The sequence below is a fragment of the Apaloderma vittatum genome, unplaced genomic scaffold, assembly GCF_000703405.1.
Source record: "Apaloderma vittatum isolate BGI_N311 unplaced genomic scaffold, ASM70340v1 scaffold20840, whole genome shotgun sequence".
Lineage (NCBI taxonomy): Eukaryota > Metazoa > Chordata > Aves > Trogoniformes > Trogonidae > Apaloderma > Apaloderma vittatum.
Genome location: NW_009695277.1, coordinates 32502 through 44571, shown reverse-complemented (window position 1 = coordinate 44571; position 12070 = coordinate 32502). Strand labels below are relative to the sequence as shown.

The 12070-nt window shown below is 35.5% G+C and overlaps 1 protein-coding gene across 2 annotated transcripts in view; it reads right to left on the bottom strand.

Moving 5' to 3' along the window:
- Positions 1-479: 479 nt before the first annotated feature.
- Positions 480-12070, bottom strand: part of DICER1 (dicer 1, ribonuclease type III) — a 42864-nt gene continuing 31273 nt past the window's right edge. For both annotated transcript variants that reach the window (XM_009870849.1, XM_009870842.1), the window contains exons 23-28: positions 11104-11259; positions 6652-7534; positions 4612-4880; positions 1715-1877; positions 1535-1610; positions 480-1249 (exon numbers count right to left, since the gene is read on the bottom strand). In XM_009870849.1, the coding sequence (XP_009869151.1) occupies positions 1084-1249; positions 1535-1610; positions 1715-1877; positions 4612-4880; positions 6652-7534; positions 11104-11259 (1713 nt within the window). In that variant the 3' untranslated portion in view covers positions 480-1083. The remainder of the gene's footprint in view (positions 1250-1534; positions 1611-1714; positions 1878-4611; positions 4881-6651; positions 7535-11103; positions 11260-12070) is intronic.

The following is a 12070-nucleotide window of genomic DNA, read 5'->3' as shown; positions in this document are numbered from 1 at the left end:
CTCTGTTTGTTAAATACGTAACCAATTGACTATAAAATCTGCAGCATATTTTAGGTGTGATATGTCTACGATTATTTCATTAGAGTGACAGTTTGCACTGTGCAACGATTTGTTACTGTTTCCAGTACTGGAACTATCTAGCTTGCAGGTTTGTGTAAAATCGGAATTTTAGCCAAAGACCATATTTTGTTTATGGTATAAAAAAAACTGTAGACTAACCATCTCCTCAGAATTGTTAAAAATAACCTAATTACATATATATGAATATAATTTCTATTATAATCCCGTAGTAAGTCACAGCTATAGTAATGAGTTGTACTGTAAATATAGAGCTGTATCATTGTAAAATGCGTAACAAAATGAAGGGAATGTAAAACAGTTTGTTCCAAAAAAAGATCAGAAATTAAAGATTATCAATGAGGGTTTATTTATTTTTAAGGCAAGAACCTTTTTTTATGCAAGACTGCATGGCATAAGGAGCCAGCCATATCAATTAAAATCTGTCCCTAACAAATAAGTGCAATAATGATTGGGAATGCCATCTTAATGCAAAAAGATGACATGGAGAGAGAAAAAAAAAAAAAGGAAAAAAAAAAAAAGAATACTGGCACACTTAATTCTTATACCCAATCATCCAGTACAGTTTATCAACTGCTTTATGACTGGCACTAGTGCACAGATTGAAGGATTTCAAGACTACTGTATATAAATCTAGCAACTGCGTTAGGCATAAGCTCCCTGGCCTTCTAACACTAAGCAAAGCTGTACTGACAATAAAAGTAAACCAAAAAGACCTGACAACAATTATTCTGAACACTTGCTAAATGTCATCATTAAAGCACTCTCGTGATTAAACAAAGCAGAAGTGAGGAAAGAAGACAAGATTGTGTTTGCGCAAAAAACTATAACTACAATTAGTTCCAAAATTTTATACATGTTAAATGTTTTGTTATCTATTCTGTTATCAAACAAACTTTAAACTCTGTCTTCCAATTTGTTCCTCTCAACATCAACATACTTAAAAATTTGCTTTATTTGTATGTGGTTTTTTTTTCCCCATCTTATTTATTTTTCAGAGGAGTCTCAGCTGTTTGGGACCTGAGGTTGATTTGCTTTGAGGCTTCGTAGTGCTCTTCTTGCAGCTGCAGATTTGGCAATCCTGTAGCTTCTGCCAACACCTTTAAACTTTCCCTTTCCTACAACTTCCACTGTTACTCTGACCTTTCCGTCGTAAGTTCTTTCTGCAGGACTGCAAAAATATACACAAGAATTACTTACTGTCTAGGAAAGTTAGTGTGAAATAAGACACCTACATTCTCTTTCTTACAGAAGTTAAAGCAATATAGTTGAAACAGTAATCTTTACTTTTCTCAGAAAGTTATGCAAGAGAAAAAAAAAAAATCAGTGAAGACACAGATCACAATAGCCATCTCATGCAAAAGAACTTAAAAGTAACTTACGACATTTAAAAACTCTCAGTAGTTTATGAAGCACAGTTTAAAAAACATTTTATGGCAAAACAGTGTACTCTTACCTAAATTTGGCTGTCTCTGGCTCCATCTCCAGTAGCTCTCGCACCGGGGAACGGGGCACATTAGCAGAAAATTTTTCTATTTGGGGTAAAAAAAAAAAAAGTAAAAATAAAAATTAGCTCTGTTCTCTTCATGGCAGATGGCACTTAATTACTACTATTTTTTCTGAAAGCTGACAGTACCTATTAATGGCCTCATCATCGGATAGTACACTTGCCAAACCATTTCCAAAGACATTCCACTATCCATATAAATGGCACCAGCAAGGGACTCAAATATATCTCCCATGGCCTTTGGTACTTCAATGTCTTCCTCTTTTTCTTCATCTTCTTCAGATCTTCTGAGCTGTTGGCAATTAAAAAAAACCAGGTGTGAGAGAGAGAAGAGGACAAGCAAAGAGAGAAACAATTGCTGCTTTTAAAATAAAACAAAGATCTTCAGAAGTGTAAGCTCTCCTACACCCTATCCTGAGCTGCTTCCTTTAAGTTTTTCATTGACAAAATTCCAGAGTGAAATTGTTCTTTTATTCCCCAATGAAACCAACTTGCTGGATATATAATTTTTCAAATGTGAAAGAAAAAAGAAAATCCCAAACACCATTATGTAGAGACCATATACGCTTTGTGAATTCCTCCTGTAGAAATTCTGTAGGATTTCACCATGGGTCTGTTTTTCACAATAAGAAACAGACTTAGCTCTACCGAAAGCTATTCGTAACAAAGGAAGTGTTCATACATTAAACATCCCCTACAAGGAGACTTTAAAATCGGTAACTCCAATCTCTGGATGAAAGTCGGATGTACCTTTCTTTACCTCATTTACCCCAGAAGAGAAGCATTAGTAAAACAAGCAAGGGATAACTGATAATCAGCAACATCAGACTAAGCAAACAGGCACACTTAGGTATTTTCTAAATACAGCAGGCAGTGTTTTCTTCTATGCTACTATTTTAAGACCACATTCTATTCACATTATTAAAACTAAACTTTCAATATGTGTCTTCAAGGTCTTCAGTTAATCTAATCCTTTAATAATAATACCTCAAATACATATAATACAAATTCACCTATGTTCAAGCAAAGTAACCTGAACACTAAGTTTTTGCCCATTACTCTTCTCTGCCTAAAGAGATAAAAGTTTCTGCTGGTCTCTTCCCCCAGCACTACCCTCTCATTCCATTTGGCCCCTATGCAGAGCATAAAACCTGATCCAGCCCTCTTAAGAGTCACCATAATACTTCATAAACTAGTCCCACACAGTATTTCTACCTACAATAAATCAAAAAAGAAGTCAGAGCCTATGTGTACACATTTCAAATGGGAATTCTGATGTTAAAAACCAAATTCAACTGTTTTGAATAGCATACTTCATACCAAGTGCAAACTGAAGCCCTTTTGAGTTACACTGAAATAACGGGAGAGAAAAACTAAGAGCTACAAGGCAAGGGACAACAGATGTTTCAGAAGTGAGATTTGAAAAAAGAAAAGCAGATGACGTGGAGACACACATGGAAACCAGTCTAGCTGGCATGAACTGCAGAAACAAAGACTCTTGCATTAACTATGATGAAATAAGAGTTTCAGTAATTCAGTGCCAGACCAAGATAGGGAGCAGGCATAGAGAGAGTGAAACAAGAATTTTATTTGAAACAGCTATCTCACAATTTGGTTGCAACTTTGGTGAAAGTTTCGAGACAATCTTTCTGCATACTAGCAAAACCAGAACAAAGCTAGCAGTCACCCCTACAAAGTGTTAAAGTAAGTTTTTAGCCTTTTTACTCACATTGTTATCTGTCTTGGCATTTTCACAGAGTTTACAATTTGGTTGCAACTTTGGTGAAAGTTTCGAGACAATCTTTCTGCATACTAGCAAAACCAGAACAAAGCTAGCAGTCACCCCTACAAAGTGTTAAAGTAAGTTTTTAGCCTTTTTACTCACATTGTGAAAATGCCAAGACAGATAACAGAGTTTGATCCTCTGGTATAAAGCAATTTATATTATCTAAATTTCGGGGACAAATTTCTTAGTCAGTTACCTGGATCTTCCCATAAGACATAGGGATTTCACTCTGCAACAGAGTGCAAGGACTGTAAACCCATGCATGTAACTGAAGTCTTGATTCCCAAGCTTTTAAATTGCGTACCAGAAAGAATAAATTACTAAAGAAAAAGATGTTTAGTACTGGAGCATTCTCAGACAGAGTAGTTTGTAAGAGACTGGTAACAGTTTTTCAAAAGAAAAATTACTAGGGATGTACTTTGGATATTGCTTGTAAAGAAAGGATAATGAGAAAGTCCATCTCTTCCAGGACTCTGATTAGAATTTGACTCAAAAGGCTCTTGCCCTCATGAATTTTCTGAGCAGCTTATCTAAGTGAGTCAGTTTTAGTCCATTCTCCAAGCAAAGAGATGTTCCTTGTCATTAGCCTACCTGCATAGCATACATATGATCTGTGTCTGCAGGTCTTTTTTCCAGTAACTTATTTGAAAGATGTATAAACTGTTTCCCTGGATAGCAGATACAAAACTCTTAGAAGCATTTCAAACATACTTGAATACAGTGCAATAACGCCTGCTGCAGCAGAAATCATCAGAAGAAAACCAGTGCACATTGCTGTCAGTGTGCTACATTAAATAATCCCAGGCAAGCGATAATTGTGCCCAGGTAGGATCATTCACGATGCTGCATGGATATTCTGAGTCAGTATTATGTGACTTAGTAACTTTTCATCACAATTTTATGGCATAGTAGCTTCCGATTAGTTGGTGAAGAAAGCAGGCTAAGTGCTTCGGTTTTATTTCTAACTACATAGAAGCAAAACACTGACTGAAATCAAGCGTCACAGAAAAACCTAGAGGCAAACTGATTTCAATTTAATTATTTTTCTGAAAGTTCTTACTAACTTTATACTTTCTGAAGATTATACTTTACTTTTCATATTGCATACTTTATTACTGGAAGCTTGCTTCTTTGGCTGCTCTGTGCGTAAAACTAAAGCATTACAAAAATGTGCACCCTAAGAAACCCAGTAACATGCTTCAAATCAGATACTGAACACTTTTCTTCTACTTCCACTAACCTCAGAATCCATTCCTTGCATTTCATTCTTTTCCATCTGAAACTGCACAAAGTCATCAATAACATGAAACAGTTCAGGAGAGACAGCTTTGAAGTACTTGTGGTAGTCATACTTTACAGCTAATGATGCAAAAATGGTATTATTGACTAGAGCAGATCGCAGGTCAGTAAGAACTCCTGGAGAGTGTTGCCGAGGGTCTTCATAAAGGTGCTTGGTTATGAGGTAGTCCAAAATTGCATCTCCCAGGAATTCTAAGCGCTGGTAACAATCTTAAAGCATCAGAAATAAAAGAACATACAACAATACGATTAAGTTTAACACATACATTCTTTCCAGACCTTTCTGGCTGTTTGGTACACTGCCACATAAATTCCACAAACTAAGTAATGCTCAGGGAAGACAATCTGGTTTTGAAACCAGCTATGTTTGTGTTTTGAGAGACTAGTACCGAATTAGAAAAAAAAAAAAAAAAACACGTGCAAATTACATCTATATAAAGCATTATAAATTACATCTCTAATAAAGCATTTTTCAACTAAATATTTGTCAGGCTAGAAAAACACTCATGGTTATAATCCATTAATGCTTTTACTCAAGATCTTCACATTGTGCTGAAAAATGAAAAAAGTATAAAATCAAGAGATTCTACCAGCACACCTCTCTGAAAACTGTAAAAATTAAACCTCCAAAAAACAAAAAAAATCAATTTATTAAAAGCAGGGGAAAGTACAATATGAGATTTTTCATCTCATTTGTCATACATGTAGATTTCTCAAAAAGCAATGAACAAAAATTTCCAGTCAGATCGTATGCTTTCAACTGGAAACTAAAATTACCAAGCCTTTGTTGTTCAGAAAACTGACAGGGGATGTAGGAATGGAGAGCTACGGAGGTCTATTTTTAGAATTTAAGAAAAAAAACCCCTCTTTAAAGCAAACACAGATAGGTGGGTAGAGAATAAAGGAAGACAGAATTACTACAGAAGGAACACGAGAGCAAAATGGCTGCTACTAAGCTGCTTTTATTGCAGCTGAAGGTAAGATGCTGACAGATCTCAACTGCTAGCTGCTTCTTAAGAGAAAAAGTTACAGGTAATGGAAATTCAGTCGTCTTGCTCAGTAAACAGAAAGTGAATCAAAAGTTTCTGCTACCAATAACATAATTTTATCTCAACACTACACTACACTATGCCTCAAGGTTTCTCTTTGTTAGCATATATATGAATCATCTACCTTCTATGTGTTTTGTGAAATACTTGCAAAAAGAAAAAGTATATGTGGGAAATATAATCTAGAATGAAAAATAAAAGGAGTGTTTTTAGTGTTTTGTCAGAACTGTTTTTCAAATGTACTAACATCTCAAAATGACTTATTTCTTTAACTAAAATAGAGTTTTCTTACTCCTTGGAAAAAGGAACCAATTCACTACAAGGTAAAATTCAGGTTGCTGACTGCACACTGGGTTGGAATTTTACTATGGTTTGTTTTGAAGTGCATATTATTATAGAAAAATATTTACAGTATTAGAATGAATGAGTATCATTAATTAGTATAAGCAAAGGTAATTGAAGAACATGACAGAAATACAAATTTGTGCTGCATTAAACTACGGGACAAATCTGGTAACTATATTTGCAAAACATGATCACTACTTCTAGAAGTACACTGCAGTTTTCCACAGTTCTGCAAGAACTTATTTCTGCTAAATGAGTATCTAGTATCAGTCATATACAACTAGTGATACAGTATCAGAGATGAAAAATGCTGCTTTTTCCCAAAACTTGGTTAAGCTTCACTAACTCTACCTGTATCAAGTCAAAATACAAATAATTATTGAGACAAAGCTTCAACGTATTCCTCTCTAAATACGGGGCAAGATACTCTTCTAAGATTTTGTGTTCAGAGACTATTGATTTCTTAAATTAACATGTGTATCTAAAAAAGACCACATATGGGAACAGAACATATCATACTTCTTTTGCATTTACAGTACAGGGGGTGGGGGGGAGTGGGGATACATAGTTTCTTTAAGATAACTTACCAGTAATGGTATTATAATGGTACGAGGCATGAGTAAATGCCTGAAGGAGATAAGCCTTGTTCTTAAAACTGTAGTTTATTTTCTTCTCAAAGTTTTCAAAACCAGAAATAAGGTGATTTAGGGTTTTTTCAGCATCTGGGTGATCAAACATACACCTCGGTGGAATCTTCAAACAGCCGTACTCCAGGTCTTTATACAAGGAAAGCTCTGAATTAGCTACAGAAGCAGAAATGGAGTTTGGTGAAAGAATTTTCTGCTCACTGTTACTATTCTCTCCGGTGGAACACAAAGCGCCTTCCCAATCAGTCTTTTTAATTACAGGGAGCACCTTCAGCCCCAATGAACACAAGAAAAGCTGAGCAGCTCTTTCACCACAGCTGGTCAGGTAGCAACCCAAGAGGGCTTCCACGCAGTCTGCAATGCTTTTGTCAGCAATGCACTGCTCGGTATGCAAGTCATACGAGATAGACTGCTTGCCCGCATCAACACCACAGTTCTCTTCTGACGGGTTCCAGAAGCCCACTACAAAATCATCCTCTTCAACGGCCTTGCTAGGATCCAGATAGCACATAGCATCCCAAGAGCTGTAGTCAAAATCATCAAAATCTGATGAAAACTGAACGTTACCCAGGGATGACTTTTTGGGTGCTTTCCATTCATAGTTTGAATCAGTGGTTGAAAAGTGTGAGAGAGAAATTTTCTTCACAAAAGCCCCTGATCCCATTAACATATTATCAATGAATTTGATATGCTCCTGATCATATTCCAGAAAATCATCTTCAAAGTCTGTTTCTTCCTTGGGTAACCTCCACATCAGGTCTTCATCTTCTTCATCATCGTCGTAATCATCAAGTTTGCCATTAGCCAACAAGTTTTCTTTTGTCTATGGAAGAACACAAAAAAGTATGGTACCAAAGAAAGAAATGAGAACTTTTATTCCAGAACTGTCAGAAGAGCAGGATTTCAGTACTGTCTGACAATAATAAGACTGATTTTATTTTTTAATGCTCCTAATTACACTGCCTGATCATATGCACAATACAACCTCAATTAACACCAGCATTCTAAGACTAGAATAATTGTCATGGAATACAAAGCCCTTATTACTAACCTCTAAGAGCGCATGTTCTATATATAAACACGTGCTGCATTTCATGGGAACTCATCATGATACCTGAATGTGATGTCCATACAACTAATTTTAAATTCACTGAACATTATACACTTGCACATCAAATTTAACAAAAGAAAAAATTCTTAATTAATAGATTTAGAGAAGTACAAGAAAGTTTTGGATGCACCTTTCTCTATAGCTGCTAAAAAAAAGGCTATTACAAGCATTGAATCAATGTAATTTTGAAGATTCTTTCTACATCCTTCTACGGCAAATACTAAGCCATTTGCAGGGCTTACCATAGTCTGAATCACGATAATCTCAATTTTGGGACACACAAATGGAAAACTCATTCAATGAAACAACTCTAAGAGTTTCTTTATCCTAGTTCATCACTAATCATCACTTTAAGCAGCAAAATATATTTATCTATGTTCTCAAACACAGTTAGCTGCAAATTACTAAGTTTACTTGGCAAATAAGTAGAAAGTAAGTTTAGTGAATCATTGTAGGTGGTTTTTGTATTACAGATCAAAAATAAGAGTCTAACATCTGTTAGTCAGGTTAATAATTCTAAATTTTAACAAATATGAAATCTCCCCATTTTGTCATATATTTCGTATCACCAGGATTTCAATATAGTACGTCTAAAATGGGAAAAGCAGAAAAAATAGCCCACTTGTGTAATATGGGTTTTTGTTGTTTGTTTTTAAACTGAATATTAAAATACACAGGATACTAAATCAACGCAAGGTAACAAGTATTAATTCGACCCTTTAAAGTACATATTTATTTAAAGTTTTGGGTTTCTTCAGGCTATACTTACAGACTTAACTAATTAAAAGAAAACCTAAGTCACCATTAAATTTTTTAACACATACATATGCACAACAGAAAAACTAATGATGTCTCTTATCTTTTCCCTGCTCAGATTGAGCAAACTGGTATGTACTGATGTAAATTATAAATTGAACACAGATATGTCCAACCATGCTGTACAATTTACCACGTCCCCAATTTAGGAAAGCACTTAAACCTATTAGCTAAAGGCGCAAGTAGTTCTCCTAACATCAAAAGGCCTACTCACAGGCTCAGCCCAGCATCACTGATGTCAGCGGGAATTCTGCCACTGAATTTGATAGGAACAAGATCGGATTCTAAGTGCTTTTCTGGACTGAGGTCTGAAAGCCAACACCATTTTGCATCAAGGGAAGCAGCCTGCATCTGCCCTCAATCTACGTAGGTCGCGTTGTAGGTCTCGGTCACTTGATCTTGCAAATCTGTGAACCAGGTGCCGCCCTTGGCGACTCCTCCCTTTGGGCCAAAGGCACAACTCTCCAGAGGTGCGGCTGGGCGGCAGCTGTGGGGGGCACTAGGCGGCACCTCAAACCACCTAAGAGCCAAGCAGATCACGACATTGCTCATCAGGACAGAGCAACCTTAGTCAGGTTTAGTCATGAGAGGAGAGGAAAAAGAAGCAGCTATAGAAATTCATAATTTAGGTATTTTGCCAAAAGAATTTCTGCTGCTGTAATTACGCATCTTGCGTGTACACAGGGCAATTTCAGTAATTTTAATTGATCAGAAGTGATGGCAAAATTTGAAAGTTATGTTGGATACTAGTAGCAGTACAATGGTCAAAATAAAAACAATTAAATATTCTAATTTTTATTTATTTAAGTAACTCTAATTTAACCAGTCCCATCTAGAGCTAGTGATGATTTTTTCTTGTCACACACCACCTGTTACATCTGTCAAATGGATGAGATATCTATATTAATGATTCAAAACTGGTTTCAGTGACTATCGTTTCTTGTATTAAAAAGTAAAAATTTAAGTGATGAGAATAAACAGTATGTAAAGGAACAAAGAAGCAATTCTGATAATTGATTTCTTTCACCATTAGATAGCATTCAAAAAATAAATCTATAACGAACCCCAGAAGACAGAACCTTTTCTTCAAGAATACCTGATTGATTTTGAGTAAGTTATGGCCACATGCAAGTGCTTTCTTCACACTTTATGGAAATCAGATCAAATGAACAAAGGAAGATCCTTCCCCTTAATAACACTGCATAACACAACCTCTCCCAACATCTGACTATAAGGTTTCAGCAATAATTTGACATAATGATATGAGTTTTCTAGCCCCAGTTGTAGACCATCATCAGTCCACATGGATGGAGAATGAAATTTACATCAGAAAAAGCAAAATATCTACCTGGCACAAAAAACCTCACTTAGTTGCATTGCTGTCTGCATATTAGTCTGAATTTGTGTGGTTTATTTACAATTAAACAGTGACTAACAAAGAGGAGGAGGTCACTAAAAAGTTACAGAGAACAGAAAGCTTTTTAAAACCAATGATTAAGCTCCCGTCCCAAATGCGCTTTTTTTAAGAAAGGTACAGCAGTAAGCCTCTTGGAAATTAAATACTGGCACAATACAGAACAACCATAGTAATCACGCTGTTTTATTCTGCAATAAACATTTATTTCACAGTACATCTAGCTAACAGTCCTCTCATGTGCCCTCTGGTGGTTCTACAATATGAGTGTGGTCTTGAGAACCGGGAAAAAGGAAAAAAAAAAAGCCCCCACCTCCATCCCCCAACCTCCAAATCATTCTCAAACATTTAAAGATTTTGTAAGTGACTGCTGCGATCAGTGATGTTTCCATGCAGATCTACTCTCGATATACAATGAGTTCAGTCAGAAAATAAATTGTTCCTCATCAAGATTTGTCATTCTGAAGCCTTTACGACAGAGTGAGGGCGTCTAAGCCAGCACTGTATCTAGAATGAGAAGCAGCTCTCAGCCATACCCCTGGGGTAGCTATATGGCAACCAATATTGAATATTTGCTCAAGTCAGTTCTAATCTTCATTCTGCCTCAGCACTCCGAAAAAGAGGAACTCCTTTTCATATGTTCTATTAAGGTGAACTCACTATTTATTAAAAAGCAGTCTTCTGCCTATACATATTAAAACAAAACCAGTAATGATAATTCTGTTTAAATTTCCAAGAGAAATTTCAGAAAACCTCCTGAGAGCATGCTAACCACAAGCAAAAATTTTTTCTTCTTTTCCATCAAAATACACTCATGAATGGGTGATGTAAATTTTCTTACTGTGTGTTCTGTTCACCATCAGTTTTCCTCTCATTTTCCATAAGTTATAGTGAAGATTTAGAAAGGAAACAAAGACATAGATTTAACTTCCTTTTTTTTTTTTTTCTCTCTGAAAACATAGCAAAACATCTGAGGGGTGGGAGGAAGTATTAGTGAGACAACATAGACACACAACCAGTTATTCCTCAACAGGGTTAAATAAAGTCTTACCATTTCATCTTTCTCCCACTTATCAGTGTTGCTCTTGTCTTGGTTAACTACATAACCAGGAGGAAGCCAATTCACCGGGGGATCAAAAATGGACACTACCATACGACTAGGCAGTCCTTTCTTCTTTCCAAGGCGATACAAGTTACAGTTGCTGACCTTCAAGAAAAACATTCTGATAAACCTCTGGACATTTCCATAAAAATAGGATAAAATGCAATTATTTTTCATGCCAAGACAGATCTTGTACCCTTATGCATTTTCCCTAGTTCTCAAGAGAGAGCTTTGGCTTTTTTGATATAGTAGTACAACCAATTCACAGTAAGGTATGGATGCTTTTTTCTTTTTTTCTTTTCTTAAGGCTAAGCATATTAAGTGTGATAATTTTAGTTAAAAATATGTAATAGATTAAATTTTCTTTGCAAAACAAAAATTAATGCTATGTTAAAAATAATAGTAAATATAACCTGTACAAGTGTCATTAATAACCAGTACTTATAATCAACATTTGGACTAGATTTGGAATGAAAAATGATTGCTATTATGAGTAAATTGACCTAAACCTTGGCAGCAAAAAGTGTTAAAACAGTTCCGTATAACACATCTTATTAAGTCATAATCCAGATGTTATTTTGATAGGCTCTAAAATTCTTTTCAATATTTTATTTTAAAGTGAAGGGGGAAAAAAAAAAACACCACTCACATACACAAACATTCTTCCTTTTCCTTTTTAAGTATCAACTTCTGATCTTCATTTCTCATTTTAAACACTTTCTAAGTTTATTTTTCAAGTCTTGAAATTTGAACATGAATATCCAATCACTTCCTTGCTTCCACTGTGCAATTTATCTAGCCCTCCTTATTTTTCAAGATTAAACTACTCAATCATTTAATTCTCAATGTGATACATTTTATTAGAGATAAACAATCAAATCCTTAGCAGTTAATTCACTTTACTACATTATGTGGG